Source organism: Pavona decussata, unplaced genomic scaffold, assembly GCF_977016875.1.
Source record: "Pavona decussata unplaced genomic scaffold, jaPavDecu1.1 SCAFFOLD_21, whole genome shotgun sequence".
In the NCBI taxonomy this organism is placed as follows: Eukaryota; Metazoa; Cnidaria; class Anthozoa; order Scleractinia; family Agariciidae; genus Pavona; species Pavona decussata.
The window spans coordinates 1,570,478-1,593,741 of NW_028145444.1; the positions used below are offsets into that span (position 1 = coordinate 1,570,478).

A 23,264-nucleotide genomic window follows, 5' to 3' on the forward strand; every position below is an offset into this window, starting at 1 on the left:
AAACCTTTATTGAATGGGATTATAACTAACCGGGAAATATAGGCATTTGAAGGTCATGTCTATGACAAGAACCATGTTTACAACAAATGGCAAATGTGAGATGATCAGTACATAGTTGAGAATAGTGCAAAATAATTCTGGCCTTTGAGGCTTAAATGCAAAACTACTCAGTTTTACTGAGAAACTGAAAACAGTGAGCAGCAAATTATATATACAGCAAACACGATCAGGTGATCATTTCTGCTGTTTCTGTAAACAAAATTCTAGATCTCTTCACTATTGGCATTTATTCACCTGGGATTCTGCAAGCCTCAGAACAAACTCTGAGAGCTCTGGCCGTGATTTCAAGAATGGTCCCCTCTGTAGAGCCACCACTGGCCGAGAATAAAGCCTCAGTGTTCTTGTGTGCTCTTTTATCCCACCAAGAAGGTTCTGCGATGTAAAAAACTTGACCATTGCAACTCTCACTGCAATATCCACTGCATCCACATCATTCCCGTACACTAGCGGTCCAGCCAAGCCGTTTCCATCATCTAGGGTCAAAGATTCAAGGTCCTCCAGAGGGGCAGATTCATCTAGATTTGTAACAGTCTGAGGGGGCATGCTAAGTGCTTGAAGAGCCTAAACAAAACAAAAGAACACAAAATTTACTTTAATTTATTATACTTTATTAGCTTGGCCTAACAACTATAGCCACACACTCACAAAAAAATACAACATACCTTATTCTCCTTTATTTTCATGGGACTTAAATTTCGCGAAAATTTTCTTGGCACATTTAGTGAGTTTTGAGGAAAAAAAATTGTGTTTGCAGAGAATTTAATTTCGCGAAATTGACAATTAAGTGACTTTATTTTTTCTTTTTTTAAAAAATTGTACGTTTTTATCAACAAGCGAAACAAAACCAAATGAATATGCTGTCCCTCAGAGGCAGTTGTATTCCTCTAAAAGTCAGTCTTACAGTAATAAAAAAAGTGTTCTTGTTCTTCCGAGTCATTATCGAGTATCAAGAGTATCGTTACATGTCTTTTCTAGGAGATCTCAACAGAATCTTCAATCTCTTCAAAAGGATCCTCAGGGGGAAGACTAAACGATTCTGAATCATCAATTTGACGACTGTACAAAGGATGTATTGGAGGAACTGTGCGAAGATGATTACTCAGATGCCCGAAGAAGAACTTGAGGCGAATCTTGACATTGATTAACATCTAAAGTTGATAGATGATAACTCCTTCTTGTACTAACACCTTGTGTTAAAAATTGTTTAGGACCCTTGAAAACACAAATACATGATTTTTCTATGTCCATTAAATTTCGCGAGATTAAAGTTCGTGGTCGTTATTTTTCACGGATCTTTAAGTTAGCGAATTTTTTAAAATCGCGAATTTAAGAACCAGCGAAAATTAAGGAGAATAAGGTAACAGGGGACAAACCACTTTTACAAAGGCAGGAACACTACAACAAGACATGCCAATTACTGCAGTCCCAGGAGATTAAAAAGACTATAAAACAGTAAACGACATGAATCACAAACAACAAGAAATAGGGCAGTTAAGGGGTCTAGCAGCATTACATTTGAGGCATATTGTCTCGTATGTCTTTGGATTGTCTGGGTTGTAACTAGTAGCTAATACATCCAGATAGTAATTGAACGTCATATTCTTAAAAGTGCCCAGGTTAACTGATTCATGGTCCATGTGATTGGCTAGAGTGTTCCATATACAACAAGATCTAACAAAAAAAGGTTTTTGGCATGTAGAAGTTTTACTTTTTTTGGGATAAATTTCATGACATTACTAGACAACAAATGCAAAGGCCTTGCGGTGCGTCTCACAAAAAATACATGGTTACATAAAAGAAAAAAGAAGCGAGGAAGCCTCAAAGGTAACCATAAGGCTACTATAACATTAGGCTCCCTCAAAATAGAACAGATAATTTACAATAAATAAACAGTTATTGTTTCCCAAGTATTTTGAATCTTTTTTTTTTTTTTTTTTCAATTAATGCGTCGGAAAGATTTCCAGAGAAATGTTCAAGATTCCATTCAAATGCCAGACTTTGCAAAGAGGAATTGAAATGCACATTTCATTCTCGGAAATGCTGGTCACACGTGATGTAGACTGACTTTAAAATTTCGTTTTGAAATCAGTCATAGATTGAATCTTTGTTGAGGAACACTGTGCACATGAAATATTTTTCAGAGCCATTAAGTTATTAGGGATTTTCAAGAGAAGGACTTATATGCATAGTCACATTTATTTAATGAGCATGTGAATCAAAGGGCCATCCAAATGAACCAGTTATTATATTATTTTGAAAACACTGATATGTATTTGAATGAGAACAAAACAAAATGCTACAAAAATGGAGATTAAAAAAAAGCTACCCAAAATGGAGATTTTTTAAAACAGATTTATCGGCAAAAAATAAAAGACAACAGAGTTCTATTTAAAAAAATAATGACAACATAACATTAATAGAAATCCCTAAAAAGTAGCACCTTCAATCAATATATTTCAATCACATGTATGGACAGCAAAACAACACAATAAAAATGTATATGCATGGATGAAAAACTTGCATAACTTTTTTTAAATTTCCATTTTAAAGTAAAAACAATTGAAAATGTGTATGATTACCTGGAAAGGACACAAAAAAACATTAACACCAGGATTTGACTTCACACTTTTACTGCTAATTGTGGCTCAAACAACCACACATGAAACCCCCACAGTTACTTTGGCAATGATCATTCTTATGACTCACAGTTTATTCATCTTGCATTTTCTTTACGACAACTAAACATTGTAAAAAATATTCTAGTGTTTGTCTTTAATATGTAACTCTCTAGTTTATACAACAAGATTTATTTAGATGAGTGTTATAATAATTATCTTATTTGTGTCTCTTGCCTGTACACGTCATCTCTTATCTGTGTTATAATTTAAACTCTCTAATTTGCCCTATAATGTTCTTTGGTTCTTGTGGCTGGTTCCTTGTGGTTCAATTTTATCCTTGGTTTAAATTTTATTTTCCATTGTTCTTGAGTATGGTAATATATGATAATGAGTTTGAAACAATGAAAAATAAATTTTAAACCAAGGATAAAATTGAACCACAACATATCCATATGCTGTAGAAGATGCTTAATCATAGAGATACTTACCACCTTCAAGTTCTTGATGAGTACAGTTCCTTCCGGTTGCGGCAGAGGAGGCAATTCATCTGCAGTCAGAGGAACGGTGATCTGTGTACAAAGGGAACCAAAACAACCTTTTTAGAAGCAAGGATGAGGAATGGCACTTCCAGGACTATGTGAGACGGTGAAACTGCCATTTATCTGGAGTGAGATCTTGAAATTTTCATAGCCTTATCTCTAAAATACTTGTAGAAACAATTCCACTCCCTCCCCTGGCCTCCCACCCCCAACAAATAAAATCAACAACAACAATGATTTTCTGAGTAGGAGACAGCTTTTTAACAGAAGGGCTTCATCAAATCCTGTGCTAAGTGGAAATTTGGCAGTGATAGTTGGAGGAGTTTCATATAATTTCCTCGCCAAATTTCCACTACACATAGTGTTTGACCAAGCCCTTCAAAAACATGAAAACTAACATTGCATGGGACAGTTTCAGGTTGGTACATGTACTATAACTTCCACATAACAAAAGTAAGAAATTTAAAGCTTTTTTTTCAACCTTATTAGAGTCCAGATCAACAATCCACACATCTCCAGGCATATGAAATCCTTCAGACTTGTACCGAAAGAAGCTTGCTGGAACACCAATCACAAATGGCGTAGGAGCCAGTAACAACTGCTCGGCACTGTTCATGCATGTCGGTAACAGTGGAATGACAGGAAACATGTATTCCAAGGGGTAGAGGAGAGACGTCAGTGCCATGACACTCATGGTCAGAGCATTGTAATCTCTGGATTGGATTACAACCTGGAGGGTTAAATAAACAAGGCCCACACAGTCAGATCTCACCTCTGGATTTTGTGAGGGGTACTCAAGACAAGTATGGGCCATCCATTCTCTAAATTTGGACCTCATTTTAATTTGAAAAGGGTCATTCATTCAAAATGATACACCATTCTGGTAATAGGTAATCTTCATAACAACCTGTTCTAGAAAATTACTAAATTTCAAAACCCCATTCTAAAAGTATTGCTCTGTTAACTTGAATACTACTGGTAAATGTAAAAAGGTAATTAACCCATTGACCCCTCAAACGCCCGTAACCGCCCGTGCGCCGACAACCCCCGAATTTCCTGAAACGCCCGAGACCGCCCGTCCAAAATGGCGGCTGGTTTTTCGCCTCTCTACCTCCCCCTGGTAGCTTTTTCGTTATTTTGTTGTCATGGAGATCAAAAGAGATGGTTAACCAATCAAATGCCATCTTCTGCGCATTTTTTGACAGGTCATGTCAAGCACCACAAGGTCAGTAAAAAAAAAATTTTTTTCGTCGCGCGAGGCAATCGAAATTTACAAGACAATGGCGAATGCGTTAAAAAATGAGCGGCGCTTTTGGGGGACTTGGGGGATGAAGAAAGCTTTGATGGGTTTATGGAGGAAGGATCTAGTAGTGACGATAATTCGGATTTAGATTTCGAGGGCCTAGACGCTGAAGAAGACGAAGAAGATGCTCCTGATCAAGAAGAAGCCCAAGTTCCACAGCCAAGCCATTGACAGACGACGAAGAAGAAGAAGCGAGATGGACGGCTCACCTCTCAGATGTTCAAGTTCCTCCGTTCGTGGCAGCTTCTGGTCCTAATATATCCTTAGATAATCCTTCCGAATTAGATGTTTTTTTGAATTTTTTAGGAGATGGTTTGTGGGATAGAGTTGTAGAGGAAAGTAATCGCTACACGCAGCAAAAGTTAGGCGATCGATTTGCTAGTTTTCATCAAATCACGCGCACGGAATGAAAGGCTTTTATCGGGATAAATTTGATCATGGGGATAAATCGCCTCCCAAATTACGCTTTATTTTGGTCTAACGATTATTTTTTGGCAACCAGGGTATCAAAAGGGTAATGACTAAGAACAGGTTTGAGGAAACAAGTCAATATTTGCATTTTAACGATTCAACTAAGGAGCCCGCTCGCGGTGCTGACAATTTCGATCGCCTTTTCAAAGTCAGCTAAGCGCCGCAAGATTGAAAATTTGTCGGTCGCCCCAGAAAATATTGGGAAGCATTTTATTGTTAAAATTGAAGGTAGGAAGAAAGTTTGTGGGCATTGTAAGAGGGTGGGTAGGAAAACAAGTGGGGGGCGTTCAGTAGAGACACACTTTTCAGTGTTTACAATGTAGTGTAGCGCTTTGCAAAACTTGCTTTCTTGACCACGCGGCTTGAAATTGCATTCTTTATAACCCGAGTCCCTATCTTCGACGCAGCGATCTATGAACTATCGGTGAGTTTCAAATGTATATATGATCATGATTTCATTGCATTTTGGCCTAATCAATATTTGAGATCTTTTCTTGGTAAATATAACCTTTGGCCGCTAATAGTGACACGTTTCACTAGTTTGCAATTCGCTGCGAATTCTTTTTCAATGATGCGTAGAATATAGTATTTTGAATCTCATTTTGGATTGGACCGGTCACACAATTTTGGCCTTTATTTGGCACGATTTTAGTTTTTATTTAGCGTCTTTTGTCACATTTTGGCTGCCGAATTCTTTATCTTGTAAATAAAACTTGTTTGGAATCTCCACTTGCTTGTTTTGTCGTTCCTTGCGCTGCGTGAGTTTTTGTTTGCGATGCGATGCGTTTGTACTTTGCTTTTCACGAAGAGTTTTCGTGCGGCTCGAGCCATTCTCTCCTTCTCTTATCCTTGCCTGCCTTTAAATGGCCTTGAATCTGTAAGAAAACTTCAATAAATACTGTTAAAACTCATATTTGATGTATACAACAGTGATTTTATCCATTTTCGGTTCTTGACATGACCTGTCTTGACAGTTTTATGCGGCCGCTAATTATTCATATTTGGAGCTCGCCGCGCGTAAAACACAAAAAAAATTAATTTGATTTGTGTTTTTCTCCCTGCCCTATATGTCCATGCATCATATGATAAAATTTTTACACTTTCCGGCAGCAGAATTCCTCCTCTTTCGGGTGAGCTTTGCTTTGAAACCTGACCCCGTCTATAGTGCTACTGCGCATATGGTTTATTTCAAGCGTTTGGATCACGCAGTCTTTACTCCAAAATTTCTAGGAAATTAGCATAATGTCACGCGTCACACTCTCAGGGGGCAATGAGTTAAAAACAAAATTTTTCTTGTGTGCTGAATGGCTCTCATATAAAAGCTGTAAAAGTTGGGTAAGTGTTAGAGAAGTGCCAAAAACTTGAAAACATTCCAGACGTTTTGAGGTTAGCTATTCACGTGACTTCACTGGCCTGAAAGTCACTTGAATACCACTGATGAAGGGCTATAGGTCTAAAAACATCTCAAATGTCTTCAAATTTTTGGCATTTCTCCACCACTCACCCAACTTTTTCAGGCAATCATTGTGCTTTCCTGTGGCAGAACATGCCCCAGGGTTCACAAGCTACCCAACAATGACTATTATTTTGTCTATAATTCTACAGATTTATAAATTGGTACAATTTTAGCAGAATTCTGAGGAGTGGAAACATTTTCCATCCTTCTAAGCACACCTGGGATATTTTGGCCTAAATGGGCCTATTAGATAGCTGAGGTAGGGGCATGATAAGGTATTTGAATTCTCAAAGTTGTAACCTGCATTCTATTGAGGGTATCAAAACAAAACTTGCATGAGTGGGAAAGTGGTTCCACAAATATTTCAGGTTGGAAAGTATCATTATTATTGGTAAAGTAACGGCATGTTAACCAGTTTGAATTTTTTAACTTCTCAAGTTTTCTCCCTCTTAATTCTTTAACCTTCATTCACGACATCCTGCACAAATAAAACGGTAAAATTTGTCCGACTCAAAAGCTCAACTTTCAATTTTGTGACATCACAATCAATGACCTCACAAAATGAATTTTTTAACCGTGTCCAAAACCATTCTAAGGAAGGAAAATTGGCTCCCTAAAATTACTAAGCAACATATCGATCTGAAAGATTTTAATTGCTCTTTTAATCTTGTATAGTTGTTGCAATATGAGCTGATTTTAATATAGAGATCTTGCACGAAAACCACCTAATATGTTGTCCAAGTCTCATTTACACAGAGCAGAGGTTTTGATAATTTTAATATGACCGCCAATCTTGGGACCACGGAGCAGAGCTTCTTATAGTTTTAATATGTCCATAAATCTCAGGACCACACAGCTCAATAATTATTGCAAATGATCATAAAGAGCTGTGTTTCCATATGTTCGCAAAGGATTGTGAATAATCGCAAAAAATAACGATTTCCTCCCCCCCTGCATTTTTTCTGGACAAAAACCAATAATGGATGAATGTCACACAAATTATTATAAAACACTGGTTTCTATATGAGTGTATGTTGCAGTTGATTGAAACTGACCGCAGACAATCAGAAGAGATACTGAACATGGTTGAATTTTTTGAGTTTGTTTGTGATCATCTGTGATCAGGATTTCAGAATCACAATGATTACAACATGAAGTTTGTTTTCTCTTGATCAGAGAATTCTTGACAGCTGATTGCAATTGCTGCCAATCACATGAAGACCACTGTCCTTAAATGTGTGTGCCAGGTAAACTAAAAACTAAATATCCGTTTTCGATCCAAGATCCCAGATTATAATTAGCGTTGATGAAGCCATTAAACATTTTCACGATTTGAATAAGTAATTACAGACAGCCTTTCTAAATAACACTGCATATTTAAAACTGAGGAGAAATTTACAAAAAATCCATTTCTATACTTTTTTCTGTAACAAATTTGAACCCAGATAATTTCTTTCATCATTTAACTCTGCCGAATTTTTTGCCTTTATAGAACTTATCCGCAGTCGAATATTTACTATAAAAGCAAACGAAAAACTAATACTGGTCATTTAATTCTGCAAGATCAACATATTCACTTTGTCAACAAATGCAGCGGTCCCACATCCTTGTCAACAAATCAAACTATATTTTCACGAAAACTCTGGTATAAAACACCAACTCCTCTTCGGTGAAAACTGACATTTCTAAATGGAATGAAGATCAAAAGATTCTATGAATAGAAGACTTAACCCCTGATAAAAGTTTTATATTCGGGACAACACCGAATGACAAAATTTGAAGCCGAAGTTTGAAAAAAAAAGTAGACAGTTTACAAATCCCTTTCTTTGGTGTTAAATCCCCCAAGGGATTTCACGAGCAAGTATGTTTGTTAAATTCGTTTCCGACAAGTTTACTCTTCGATTCAATAAAACCACGGATCGAGTGCTAGGATTTTTCGCATTTTCAACCTCAAAACTTAGTTTTAAGGCTTACACCTGCTACGAAATTTATTTGTTTTTGTAAGCTTATCGCATTGACTCGACTGACTCACCTTGTGTTCGAGCAAAATGCACGTTAAAACTTTCAAACATGTCTCCACTCCAAGAAGTTCCAAGGGAATATGAATTGGAAAATCAATGAGTGGAAATCGATTCGATTCTGGCACAGCAAAGGTTAAAGGTGGGTAAGCGTCTGGAGAGTGAAGATGCAGTTGTACACGAGTTCTGCCTGCTACGGGAGCTTGTGCGAGTAGAAGACGCTGAATCCATGTTTCTACTTCTTCCATGTCGTCGGCCAAATGGCTTGTTTTCTGGTCTTCCGTGCACGTAAACACAGACCAGCTGTTTAAGCCTGGTACAATGTTGTCGTTTTTGTCCAACTTGCCAATGCGACCCGTTCTCGAGTCGATCATCTTGCGGAGGAAAAATAGGCACTCCCTGAATGTTGGAAGGAAAGGATGATGTGATATAATGCACAACGATGTCAAACTCATGCAAAAATCCCGCTTGTGTCGAGACTTTTTCCTGTTAACGATCAGCTTTCTTTCTTTGTAATCGGTTCTGTCTTTGGGAAAAAAATTCGAACAAGGGCGAAAGACATTCACGCAAATCCCATAGCGAACCTTGCCAGAATCTTTCTCAGTCAGCGTAAAAGCAAACGAGTTCGCTTCTCGAAGAGAAAACTTTTTCGACACGGTGCTACATCCTTCAGGCTGGCAAAAGAAAACTACGTCTCCCGGAAGCACGAAGTCTTTATGATCTTTCTGTGGAAAACGCCGTAAAAGCTCCGGCGTTTCGGTAGAATCCACAGTCGGTTTCCGTGCACCAACAACAACAAGATAGTCTAAAAGCCTTGTAGGCATGTTGCGAGTTCCTGAGCCCATTGCTTTTAGTTTACACCGCAACTATATCCACAACGACACTGTTTTATGCACAACAACATTGTGACGACCACATCCGTGGGCAAACCATCCATGAAAAATCAACCAAATCTACGAGCATTTTCTACGGCAAACCGCCTCCAGGCGTGAGTATTTCTCGCTGCTTCACGCGTGATAACGCGATACCCCGCATGTTGTGACGTCACGATCAATTTGTGCATACATAAATATTTCATTTTCATCCTGAATTTCTTCACTGTTTACTGGGTGTTTGCAATTAAGCCAGACAAACGGCGAACATTTCATAACGCTAATATGTAGCCTTACCATCGGCAACTCCCAAAAAAACACAAAGCATAGATCTCGATAGTGGTGCAGGTGAATACCGAGAGAGCTTACTGGGAGGTTTTAAAAGGACAGAACCCAGAATCTTAACACTTGTACAGAGGCCAGTCGAGTCCAAAACAAAACAGGTACCAAGCTTTTCTAACATCTGATCAAGACAACGAGAAAACTCATGGACTCGTGCAGAAGCATGTGTGCGAAAGGGGCACTATTCTCTTTTGGAAGGTATATGAGAGGGTCATCTTTTCTACGAAAGGGTAATAACCTGCCCAGCGTTCCCCCTTACCAGCGGCAGGTCAAAATGGGATCCTGGCAAAGTGATGCCCAAATCCCAGCTACGCGAGCTGAAATTTTTATGTATATCTGGTTCAGCAGGCCAGGCAACTCCCTTTATTGCAGACACCCTCGGGAACGGCCCGCGCATTAGTGTCAAGAGAGACCCTGGGAACGAGGTTGGTCAAACTTCTGTAAATCTGATTTTTGCCGGGGATTTAGCTGCTGCCCGGCCCGTATTATCGGGGTGTCCGTGAGGCGAAAGTTGACGGTAGTTTTTCATGACAAAATTCCGTAATAGGCAGAGACTCATCGAAAAGTTTATATTTATTCGATTAACCGCCCACCTTCGAATAAGCGCTCATCCTGAACTGGCCCAACTGAATTCCCACCCTCAAATAAGCGCCCACCCCACCCCCTCCCAACAAAAAACATTTCTTACTAGCCCAGCGTGAAGTGAGAGGAGCGTCAGTTGTGTTCCAAAATTGGTTTTAGATACGGTAGTCAATGAACTTTTATACTGTTTATGTTAGATTTTGCACTAGCACTAGATTTTTTGTCCGCTCGTTGAAGCGAAATAAACTTGTTATCCCTTGTTTTGTTATTCTCTAAAGATGTCCTCACTTGCTGAAAATGTTGGGAAGAAGCTGGAAGATAGTAAGCGCCCCCCCTCAGGGGCCTAAAATAAGCGCCCAGGCTCCTGTTGACAGACCCTTACATAACTGTACTGTTTCAGTCGTTACGTCGAAAGATAGAACTGAATTCTTGCGTGGAATTTTTATTTATTCTTTTTACCAATTTGTCAGTATAGAGTGTTTTCACATGACGTCACGGCGGCCATGTTGGTGTCCCAAAAAAAAATGGCGGCCATGTTGGTGTCCCAAACTAAACCTCTGGGAATTGAACTCTATTTTTATGTAAATACTTTCTTTTGTTTCAGTAAACCAATATGGCCGGTAGTCACGTGAACGAAAACACTCTATACCGCTCAGTTTCTCTTTTCCAGTAATCACGACTGACCATTCGACAAAACCTCTTTCTCGAGTGAGACGCACTCAAGATTGAGAAATGGGCTGCAAATCCCCGGGGCGGATCTCCCACATAACAGTGATGGGAGTGATCGTCCGAAATTTTGAAAGGAACCCGTAAAAGGTACCATAGTTCAGTTTTGTGGGGATGGTCGGAACGCTTTTTTTTTTTTTACCTTTAAGTGGTACCAAATCAGTTGACTGACACAGTTACTTCTTCTCATATTTTTGGGCTCAGTACCACCTACGGGTCATTTTAGATTTTAGTACCGTAAGGGGTACCAAACCACGAATTTTAACCCCTTCATTTGAGGTACGACGATCACCCCCGTCACTTTTATATAGGAATCTAAACGCCCCCCCCCCCCCCCCCCCCCGCACGTAAACCCACCTTATCGGATCGGACGACCCGCCCCAACAGCCTACTAGCACCCAGCCCCCTCCTTGACGTATCAGAAATTACGTCACCATTCCATGTAAAGTTGTGCCTTTTTAATGTAGGCATTTTCTACACGTTCAATTTTCAGCAGAGATAAATGAATAAATAAATTAGGGGCCATCTCATAGAGATTTCAGTTATTTTCTTCCGTTAACACCAAAGGTGTAACTTTTTCTCTTGAATCAGAACGTGGAACCAAAACAAAATACCGTGTTGATGGTTTGGCGGGATTGGCGCATTAGTGTAATTTGTTCAAAGAATATAGGAAATTGACTCTGGTAATGTGTAACACACCCTTGTTAGGAAGAGGAAGGTGTCTGGAGTCCTTTTAAGTTAGCGTGTAGCATAGAGATGATTTTTTTTTCCATTTTTCAGCAAAGTGCCCGTGTTTCTAGACAAGTGCCCCTTTCCTTGAAAAATCGCCCTTCAGCTAGGTGTTGTTGTAAGACAACAAGATTCAGCAACTGGGTAAAAAAGACCACTTCAAAGCTATTATAGTTACTCAAATTTTAATTCAACAGCATCTAAACAAAAGCTTTCCTTGTGTTCCATTTAAAATAACAGTTGGTTGTCAGCACGTCTGTAACAAACTAACACTTCAAATCAAAATGTAATCTAACGTAATGTGATGGCAGTATACAACTGTAAAATCTGCCAACGTTTACAGATGATTTGCATATTTCCGTTGGAGTCGTGACCACGTCGAGATCTTTCACACAAAATTTCTGAAACATTACTGAAGTGCAACAACACAGCGAGAGCAACACAAAAATTACAATGAAAAATTTTATCAATAAGAAACTAATACTAACATGACGAAAAAAGTAAACTTACTGTGAAAGTTATGTAATTACTGCTAATACTACAAGTACAACTAGTTGTAACCTTTTTCCATGAAAAAAAAAAAAAAAAACAGTGAAATGTGTTTGTAAGATTCAATGTTTGGAGGGGGGGGGGGGGGTGTACTCCCCTACAAAAATGGGATCCTATCAGAAAATTACCAAAAAGTTCTAAAAAGGTAACAGAGTCTAGTTTTGTGGGCGTGGCCCAAATTCCTAATCACCCCTAAGAGGTCCTAAGAGATAATACTTTTCAAATCTAAGCTTACTACCGTCGCTTTTTTTTTTTTTTTTAAGCCTATTATTCCTACCGATTTTAGTTTGTTTATATATCAATTTAGTTAACTCTCGCCTTTTGTGAATTGCCTAGAGCAGGACTGAATAGGCGCTATATAAATAATTACTACTACTACTACTTCTACTACTGCTACTACTACTTCTACTACTACTACCGCTACTACTACTACTACTGCTACTACTACTACTTCTACTACTGCTACTACTACTTCTACTACTACTACTGCTACCACTACTACTACTGCTACTGCTATTACTACTGCTACTGCTACTGTTACTGCTACTACTACTGCTACTACCACTGCTACTGCTACTCCTATTTCTACTGCTACTACTACTACTGCTGCTGCTGCTGCTGCTGCTGCTGCTGCTGCTGCTGCTACTACTACTACTACTACTACTACTACTACTATTACTGCTGTTGCTGCTGCTACTACTACTTCTACTATCATTACCAATTCTAAACCAACAAATTACCTACCGCTGGTAATTTTTTAGATGGAGAACCTTAATCCTGGGAGGAACCAATCCATAAATTTTACCCCCGTCATTTTGATGAGGAAGTACTCCCTGGGGGAGCAGGCTCTTTCGGCTTGACAGACTCTTCAACCAGCAAGTAGACTCCTTCTAGCCTGTACTAGTCACTTTAACTGTTAAACACTGCTTATAGCCTCAACATGACTCAAGATTACAGCTTGGCTGTGAAAACTTCGCTCATGCTGTTTTTAGAATGGTCGACCAGGAATGCTGCCCTGCTGCTATTGATTTTCCCTGATCAATCCGCACACATACACGACAGGGTGCTAACGAGAGTATGCCTCTGTTTGAAAAGGATTAGCATAGTTTTAATCAAGTTTAAACACAATAACAAAAAGTTCTCTTGCGAATAAATTTTAACATCAACCACACAGGTCACACCAAAACAAAAGAACATGAGCAAAGTAAAAATTACAATAAATGTAATTTTTAATTTGTACATCAATTTTTAATGTTCTAGTGACACTAAATAATCTTACTTAAATATGACAAAAACTGCAGATTAAAAGTTATTGCAAAACCTAAGCTTATATTCCAAAACTACAAGGAAAATATATCACAAGCTTGAGGACAGCTCGCTAGAATACACGTCCTTCCTATAGCAACATTACAAAAGCACCTTCGATTAGACATGGCCACTTTTAAACCACATTAAACAAAGCACTCTTCATTAATTGACACGCAAGGGCACCTTTGGTGTGAAGTATCCCAAACAAGAATTTTCAGGACTACCGCAATAACAAGTTTTTCACAACAAATCTAACGTATCCAAAGTAAACAAACCATTTCCTTACAACCAAAGAGTGCTTAAACAAAATTTGATTAAGGAAATAAATAATATTGTTTAGTCACCACATCTACCAGGAAACGTAGAAAAGGCACTTCATTAGCTACAAAGGCATAAAACCAACCTATGGAATTTAAAACATTCTGCCTGTCTTTTTATCACTTAACATCAATCTTAACATGCTTTTACTAAAAAGAGGTGTTTACACTAACAGAACGACTTTCCGTCAATTCAGCATTATTTAAGCACTACCGGATTGAAGAAATTGAGAGTATATCCACTGGCAGGAACTCTTCCAGCATCGCCAACAATTCCTCTTGGTTTCGTTTCAGATTTTCAATTTCACGTCTGGCCTCTGCTACTGCCCTCGTCAAATCCACCAAATGATTGGTTAGCTGCTCATGAATGTGTTCATTCACTGCTACTCGCAGGCCCTGATTAAACATGGAAATTATACTGGTTATTAGATGAACCCTCCACCTTATCAATAATTCATGAGCAGGAAAAAAAGGAAATCACTACTGTGAGGGATGTTGGGGTTTGAAATTAATTAGCAAATTTGGTGAATGTTTGCTTTGAATTTCTCCAAGAATAATGGTTTGAGAGTATATCAAAGTATTGTTTCATCCGATTTCTTAACAACTCAAAGTTGGTTTATGAAAAGAAAAGACTTGGCTGCATCTTTTTTTTTCAATCTACTTCTCAGTGGGGGGCGGGGCACTCCCCTATATGGGCTATATGGGGACGTGCCGCTGGATAGGGTGTGGATTTTGGCCCCTTTGCCCTGAACAAGGTATATAATTTCAAGCGAGTCTGTCCTGATCCCATCCTAGACAGGGTATGGTTGCAAGACTATTGTCGAGTATTTGGCAATCCGAAATCAGAGACACATGTCTGTATTTATGTAAGTGAACAGTGCTTCACCTAAGGTTCACCGCTGTTAATGCGAAATTTTGGATTTTTTACCATCACTTTAAGTTATGTATTTTTTTATCTGTTTCACGTTTCAATATGGGAACATCACATCGGGTAAGTGACAGTGGGCCTTCAAATGTAATTTCTATTGCAAATAAACACTAAGTCTTGTGTAAAACAAGAGATAGATGTTGTTCTTTGTCCTAAATAGGATCTTAAAGAGGGCGTTGTCCTACACAGGACACAAACCTTATTCCAAAATCACTTCCACTTTAGTATCCTTTTGTTTGCATTCAAATTAGCTTTTCTCGCCTCGTTCAAGATAAAATATTCTTTTGATTTTTGAGCTTAAGAACGAGGTTAGAAGGAATTGTTTGAATACAAAAAAAAAAAAGAATATTAAAATCATGGTAGCCAGTTTGAAATAAGGCCTGTACTGAATCGTCAGCTATACTTTAAATCTCTGCAAGGATTATATCTGACTGCAAATTACTAAGACACAGTACCACTCACAATCTTTACCTTTTTTGAAAGCAAACATTTTTCAGACAACCAAACAACCAAAGTTTCTTATATCTACAATGAGAAGTGTTCATACCATGAATTTGCATCCAAAGATGTTGAAAGGGCATTTGATTTCTGCTTTAGGGCACTCATTATCCAAGTGCTCTTGCATCTGACAAATAAAAAGCAACATCTTTCACTGCTCCATCTAAAAAGCAACTCTTATTATTAGCTCCATAAACACTAAAAAATAAACATGAAAGTTTATACTATTCTTGAATAAAACGGCCATTCTTCTAACATGCAGTAGATCCCATACATTTATATACACACCTTTTATGACTTACTGAATGCTAACATTACTCTCTGAAGCCTTTGTGAATGAAAAAAATCACACACCTTCAGTTTGTCAAATTGCTCTCTTAGCAATTTTCAAACAAATGTTGGATATCTTTCAAGTATCTTGTTCATTATTTGATGGGCATGTAAGGCCGAGAATAAAAACAAATCACTTTATTTACCCTCAGTTGTGTAAGGCTGGTTCATAGGTCTCCAGAAATTAACACTTTAGTCTAATGTTTAAAGCAATCAAATTGGAATTTGGAAATGTTGGTTTTTGAGGAAAGGGGAAAACCAGAGTACCCAGAGAAAAGATCTCAGAGCAGGGGCAAGTAACAAAAACAAACTTAACTCACATATGTAAATGCAGATCAGTTTGGGAATCAAACCCGGGCCACATTGGCAGCAGGCAAGTGCTCTCACCCCTGCGCCAATCCCTGCTTCACTAAAGTGGGTGAAAAATCACTCACCATGTCCCTAAGTATGTTCTCCTTTCCACAGGTTCCACATGGTAGTGGGTATTTTGGGCAAGCTTCATGATGACTCTGAAGAAATAATAGCAAAAAATACATTTATCCATCACCTAATATAACTTGACCGGCTGGTACAAAAATAGAAGTCAATTCTAAAAATTTAAAGCATCATTCAAGAAAAACAATTTAGTACTGAAAGAAAGAAGAAGAAGAAAAGAAAAATAATTTGGTTATTTGCCACCTTTCTTACATGAAAACTAGTCTGTACTGAAGTTGAGATTTCCATTCACCAATAAATTTCCACCAAACCACTGAACAGAAATGGTTAACAAAATGCATTGATCAACAAACCTCCAAGCCATTCCAAATGATCTCCTCTTTGCAGAAGTCACAAGGCACTGTCCTGTTAGGGCATTCTTTCTCCAAATGTTCTGCAAGATCTTTCTTTTTCATCTGCTTGCCACAATTCTTAACACAGTTAATGTCAACAAACTCACACTCCTTCAGGTGATCCTATCAAGCAAGGAAAGTCAAGTTAATTTTTATACTCTTGTATTTTAAATCTTGTAGCTAATGACTTTATATATTAATAATATTATTGCAAGATTTTTAAGTTAATTCCTTAATTGTACATCATCTACTAGGTACCCAGCAGGGGTATTTTGCAGAACGCTGAATGCCGAACGCCAAATCCACAAAAGTCCTTTTATGCAATGGCTGCCAAAAAACCAACTTAAAGCTAACCCTCTGTATAATCAGTGCTTAACCCTTGTATAAACAGTATAGAGAAGTGCTTAGATCTAAATAACTTCGTTCGTTGCTTTAATGCTTAACTGTTATAGGTGGCATAAAATGCGATGTTTGGCATTCGGCATTCTGCAAAATACCCCTGCCAGTTAATTTAAGCAACAAACGATATTACTTAGGTCTAAGCACTTTTCTCACTATTTAGGGTTAAGCACTGATTATACAGACAGTTAGCTTTTAGTTGTTGTCATGGCAGACATTTGACATTACAGGACTACTATGGATTCGGCGTTTGGCATTCCGCAAAATACCCCTGCCATTATTCATATAAGACCTGAAATATCAAACATCTTTTTTCAAAATTAAGACGATAAATTGTCATTAAATTGTCATTTAAAGAATGGCCCTTTTCACAGTTAACTCTGCTCATTTGCATTACAATGAAATCTAGCATGTATGTGAGGCAATTTCGGGCTATTTTGTAGTTTTAGCCCGAAATTGCCTCACATCCACATTGGATAACATTGTAATGCAAATGAGAAAAATTAACCGTGAAAAGGGCTATTGGAAAACAAAATTAGCTCACAGGATCCTGAAAGTTAACTTTGTTTTCCATTCTTTTTTTTATTATTTTATTATTAAGTTTGATATTTCAGCAAGCAACTGATAAGTAGTAAGCATTCATGAATAATCTTTATTTGAATGTGTCAATAATGATATGTTACTGAAATAAAAGCATAAAATTTTAGGTAAGGGAGAAACATTTGGAAGATTATAATTGTATTTCTTTTGTTTTATGAGGACTCAGGCTGTCTTAATTTATTATAAAGTACTAGTCAAGACCTTTATAGACCAATGCTATGTCAGGTTAATTTTACCCCGAATTTAATTATTAAATACTCAAGCCAGGTTAATACAGTATTCAGTTTCTCTTGTAACAGGAACAATGGAACAAATGGAACAATGTGTTAAACAATTTTGCAATGATTTTTTGCAAAAAATGCTTTTTTTTCAAGAACTTAATGGATGTGACTCATTATATGTGCAAAAGTTTTTTTTTTATGTAACTTGTGGCCTGCTGGAATTCCAGAGAGCCTTTCAGCTGTGTTCCAATGTTAATGTGTTTTATTAGTCTTTATAATGATCTTACAAGAAACATCAAAATTTGCCTTGCGCTTATTTTGATGTTTATTGGAAAAAATACATTTCTTATACAGACAGCTTTTACTTTAACTTGTTTTTTGCAATTTATCAAAATAACTTCTTAAAAAGTTTGACTAAATAGTTTACTCAAAATGGTTTTTAGTCACGCACATGCTGAGTGTCAGCTGAATGCAGACCTGTCAACTCTTCCAGTTTTCCCGGGAGTCTCCAAGTTTTTCCTCAAATCTCAAGGTCTCCCGGTTAGAGCACCAAATCTCCCGGGAAATACCTACCGTGGCCTTTTTCAAATATTTTCATTAATTTCATTATTTTCGAGATGTCAAAAAGGAAAATAAAACAAGAAGTGGATTTAGTGTTCTTATTTGAGCTGTTCTCTATCGCAAAACGTAAAACAGAGCAATCAAATTTATATATAGTTAACAAGTATGAATTGTCATTAGTCAGAAATCAGTCAATCAAATTGCACAATACATGGTAGGTGAAAGGTGTTCTAATCGACAGACGTTGAGAACATTCGGATGGTATATAACATTTGTGCCTTTCTTTTTTCTTTGGGAACATTCAGTTGGAAACATTTTTCCGTTGAACCTAATAAAATGTTGAAATTACAGTGCAAGCTCCCCCCCCCCCCCCCCCAAAGCCCTAAATGTAGCCTTAATGCTATGGCCCTCTGAGGCTCTTGGCTGTTGCTGACATGGTTCTGCTGGAAGTGTGGAACAGATAAAAGTTTCCCAGCAAAAATTAATAAAAATAGGCTAAAAAATACTATTTTGTTGTTTACTTCGTGTTGAGTTTGTCCCCTGATGAATTCTGAAAATTTAGCTCGTTGTGTGCCCCTGAAGATTTCTAGACGGCTCCAGATTTTTGTACTCCAGGGGTTGGCAGGTATGTGAATGTATCAAAATTCCTATCAAAAGTTGCATGGAGTTGGCATTGCACTGGGAGTAAAATACACTTTTTGATAAATTGCTTGAATGGGAAATATTTGCAGGAAACATTTTGCTCAATAAACTCACATTTTTTTTATTTCAACAGGGTTTTCATTAGCCAACAGACCCTGATTGCAACTACAGCTTGAAAGCAACACACTTACCTCCAATTCACAAAGAGGGCCTTTCCATGGGCAGTCATGCTGTTTTTTGAATCGGCAGAAGACGTCATGAGATAACACTTCTCGCTTAACAAAATTGTCTGGATACAGCTATGATTTAAGGAGAAAATTGATAAGACCCCAATACATAGACCCCAAGCCCTTCCCAGGCATTTGGAAAGAAGAATGTCTGTCAGACAGACATACACCTTCATTAATTCATTAAGCTCAGGATAGTCCCTTCAGGAGCTCTTCAGGTCATGCCGTTTGGATCCATGTAAATAGAAAATACACTAGCTAGTTATCTAACATTTTAATATTTATACTGCTAGTATATTTTACTTTAATGATATTTAGACAAGAAAAAGAAAGGGGTTTAAGGTTTTTTTGTGTGTGACTCCAGAAGACCCATTCAGCGTAACAATTTCTTTCAAAAAGAGTGCCCATCTAGGGGATCGGAAGAGAGCAATTAAAGAACCTAAAACTGTTTGTGTGAAAAAGGATGCGGAATGTTATTGGCAGATTAAGGGTCTGTTTAATATAATCATTACACAAGAAAACACCCAGCTTGAAACGATTAGTTACATGGCATTTTTGGCAAATATAGGTGGTTTGTAACCAATCTCTAAAGATCCAAAAAGACAATGGTGTAGCAACCATGTTGGATGACAGAGCCTTTTATTTTGCCATCCAAGCATGGCTGCCATGCTGTGTTTTTGGATCTCAAGGGATTGGTTGCAAACCACCTATACTAACATTAATTTTATTGCAGTCACTTCTGTACCAGTGCAGGTCTCAAAATGGCAAATTGAAGAATGATATTCACCAAGAAAACCCATGTGTAACCTAAATATTTAATATTTTACAAATATCACAATGCTCAAAAACTGGCAAAATGATATTATAAACTAGGCAAACATATATCCCTACAAGTGAGTGGCAGAAACTGATAAATAATGCAATGAAATGACAAAACATGCCATTTCGGGCTCTTGGTCAGAGCCATAGCAGTCAGAAACTAACGATGACCTAAAAATGTTTTCACCAGCGCCAACCAGCACAAAAATCTATGATGTTATGCCTTTGATCAACCAGTGAATTCTCAAATAATGGCTTAATTGTTGGTTCAGTCCCATTTCTAAGAGTACATATATACCACTACTGTGACCAAAGATCTGCTTTATAGCTCAGCGTCACATGTAGCCCAACTTTGTTGAAGCAGTTTTCTCTGGATTCTCCCCTCGCTTCATACAAACTAAATGTATGAGATTTAGTTTTCCTACAAAACGGCACAAACAATCTGCAGCAGAAATGTCATGAAGCATTTTCATGATGTATAGAGGAGCACAACAAAGATTTCCTCAGTAATGCTTGCGTTATGTTTTGGATGACCAACAAGATTAAGAAAACCTGCGAGTCTCCAGTTAGATACTATTTGCCAAAATGGCACACTGTAATTCTGGCAAAGGATATTCACAGAAGCAATAGAAAATTCTTGCTCATTAAATATCAAAATATTACCTGTCTCTCATCTAATTCCTCTTTGTCCAGAGGGCACCTAGGACCAGCATCTCTGGAAAATAATTAAAGGATATTCATTTTTAATAACAATTTATAAAGCCTGTACGTATGTGTGCAGGCTAACTGAAAACAATTATTCCACGAGCGCGCGTTGGATATGAGATGATACGCGCCGAGTTGGCTATAATCATCTCATATCCAACAAGCGCAAGTGGAATAATTGTTTTATTAAAAACAACCGAGAAATATTGCTAGATCTTACTGATTTCGCTGTGCAAGAACGACCAGAATGCAATTTAATGGTCGCCATTTCTCGGCCATGGTATAATTGCTCATATACCATGGCCGCTAAGCCAATCAAATCCCTCGAATTGCATTATACAATGATGCAGTTTTTAATAATGTATGACGATTATGAAGGGCAGTGAACAGAATGGTATTGATGAAGGAGTATAAAAATTAGCCAATAAAATAATGAGCTAATAAAATAAAACACCAAGATAGACTGTGTCCTTCCTCGGAAAAGGGACGTACATGAAGTACCCACCCACGAATCATCGGATCTTGAGAAAAAAACTATGATTGGATGCCTGACAACAGGCATTGTTCGAATGAATTCTGATTGGCCATATTCGAAACTGGTCTCGTAGGCGCACCGTGCAGAAAAAATTTCAGCATGAAATTGAATTCACCGATGATTCACCGAGGTCTTCACAATATGAGCGATTGCTTGCTGTGTTTTCATCAATCGAAGAGTTAGGCCACAGAAATCTCGGAGCATTTAATGTCTACGAGGAAATTCTTTCTTACAGTTAGCGGTGCATCCAACATCAAGTTACATCTGTGAAAAGTGCCTTCGAAAACAACAGAAGCGACGTGGACAGCTTTGCGCCAACAATATTACAGTTGTAAAGTTTTCAAGGCAGGACTTTCTGTTAAGAAGAAGAGACACTTCGAATCGACGCGTTAGTAACATTGGCTTCTCCTGAGAAGAAATCCTATTAGACAATTCAGTTTCTTCTTTGCCGACCGATCAAAGGTCGCTATAGTGCTTTCGTCAACTCCTGTCAAAACCACGAGTCCTACGACCTGCTATCGTTGGGCGACCAGCTCAAGAAGATTCCGCAAATGAGAGTCTGATATCCTTCAAATGTTGTACCTGACCTTCATCAATGTTCTCAAAGGAGAGATTATGATGATCTTTAATAACTGCTTCCGTGCGGATGATCAAAAACGACATTGGCGACGATTGGAATCGCGTAGTAAATCAAAGATTTCCCATACCCAGTTGGAAGGCTTGCATACAGGGTTTAGGTATTCTTTCTACTCGGGATAAAGAGGGTCAAAAGAGAAGAGACCTTTAATGTTTCAAGAATATGCTCGGCTGAAATTCAGTTGTACATGTATGCGAAATTTATAGTTTAAAAAAACCCGCACAGTGTCACGCTGGAACACGATTAGAAACGCCGTTGCGCAGACGTCCGTTTTCCGAGGAAAATAGGAAATACACAGGCTACTTGTTGTTTGAGTGGTTTCCTTTTACGAAGTGACCATTTACACACACTTGTAAAAACAGGTAGACAATAAAAACAGCACCCTCCTCGTTGGGATCTCAAATACACTAAAAAATTCCAACCTGTTGCTATGCTATTCACATGTAAGTTATCTCAACTTGAACTGGGATTCGCGGGAAAATTCGTCCACAACAAAATCCAAATAATTTTTAGAATCGTTTGGCATTTCCGAAAAAACATCGAATACTCTCAAAAAACTTGATCGTGGCTGTCGTAATGCTGTGTATATTGAGATCATGCCCGGCAATCCGACCACAATTTCTTTTGTGTCAAAAAAATTGCGAGGTTATAGTATGGAAATACGTCCGCTGTTCGCAGGCTAAGTATGCTCGCGCTTGGAAAATTCGTCCACAACAAAAACCAAATAATTTTTAGAATCGCTTGGTATTTCCAAACAAACATCGAATGCTCTCAAGAGTGTTTATCGTTCCTATCTGTGTGAAAAGAAAGCTTGCAACAATTTTCAGTACTAACTGAGAGGATCTTTCCGACTGAGATAACAACATATTAAAACCGCCGCTAAGGCACTACATATAGCTCAAAAGACATGCAAGTTTCATATATTTATGTTCATGAAGGGAATATTGCCACAACGAAGAAAAAAGATATCCTAGATCCACACAATATTACCTTATTGACCGTAAGATACATCCTTGACAAAATCTGTGGCCGCAGCTAGTCTGTACCGGCTCTCGCAGCCCCAAAAGACAGATTGGACATCCGTATTTGCTTTCCAGTGGCGGATCGAAGTACTCGTCATATCCTTCAGACCTTGGTTCATCGTGAGACGGGAGCTCGATTCTCAAAGATAAACTCATTGATGGTTTATGTGAGGTTTCACGCGGAAGAGAAGAAAGTTCCCCCTACAAATGAAATCACTTGAACCCTTAAAACCTTAACAGCTACACGCATATACGGCTCGTCCCTGTACCCCCGGCCTGTACCTCTATTTTGTAATTTCAAACGGGAGAATTGAGAATTGTCCCCATATGAGAGCCCTCTGCGTCTGATTGGTCAGACCAATCTGGAAATGGAAACTAGCTGCACAGTGGTGGTTGGACACGGTCCGAAGAGCATCATGGTAG

General features: G+C 38.2%; 2 protein-coding genes across 5 annotated transcripts in view; both read right to left on the reverse strand.

The window, feature by feature from the left end:
• LOC146486138 (MAP kinase-activating death domain protein-like) overlaps positions 1–9,479 on the reverse strand; it is a 41,847-nt gene extending 32,368 nt beyond the window's left edge. For 2 of the 3 annotated variants that reach the window (XM_085098827.1, XM_085098821.1), the window contains exons 1-4: positions 8,480–9,478; positions 3,699–3,947; positions 3,167–3,247; positions 295–621 (exon numbers count right to left, since the gene is read on the reverse strand). In XM_085098827.1, coding sequence (XP_084954953.1) covers positions 295–621; positions 3,167–3,247; positions 3,699–3,947; positions 8,480–9,310 — 1,488 coding nt within the window. In that variant the 5' untranslated portion in view covers positions 9,311–9,478. Of the gene's footprint in view, positions 1–294; positions 622–3,166; positions 3,248–3,698; positions 3,948–8,479 lie in introns of all 3 variants that reach the window. The other variant, XM_085098813.1, reaches the window with a different exon arrangement.
• A 2,405-nt stretch (positions 9,480–11,884) lies between these two features.
• Positions 11,885–22,997, reverse strand: LOC146486139 (TNF receptor-associated factor 6-like). Of its 2 annotated transcripts, none has more exons than XM_085098881.1 (7): positions 22,810–22,997; positions 20,606–20,657; positions 19,088–19,195; positions 16,435–16,596; positions 16,081–16,155; positions 15,366–15,443; positions 11,885–14,286 (listed from the first exon to the last, which is right to left on the reverse strand). In XM_085098881.1, the coding sequence occupies exons 1-7, from the start codon at positions 22,995–22,997 to the stop codon at positions 14,101–14,103; spliced, it is 849 nt and encodes a 282-aa protein (XP_084955007.1). In that variant the 3' UTR covers positions 11,885–14,100. The 2 variants fall into 2 exon arrangements, with proteins under 2 accessions (XP_084955007.1, XP_084955012.1); XM_085098886.1 differs by lacking the exon at positions 22,810–22,997 and adding an exon at positions 20,868–21,093.
• Between the last annotated feature and the right edge of the window lie 267 nt (positions 22,998–23,264).

Coding starts and splice junctions, on each gene's coding strand:
- LOC146486139 (XM_085098881.1), bottom strand. CDS start 22,997: ATGAGTTTATCTTTGAGAATCGAGCTCCCGTCTCACGATGAACCAAGG. Junction 20,658..22,809: donor TGTATCTTACGGTCAATAAG/GTAATATTGTGT, acceptor ATTATTTTCCAG/AGATGCTGGTCCTAGGTGCC. Junction 16,156..16,434: donor TCATTTGGAATGGCTTGGAG/GTTTGTTGATCA, acceptor TTATTTCTTCAG/AGTCATCATGAAGCTTGCCC.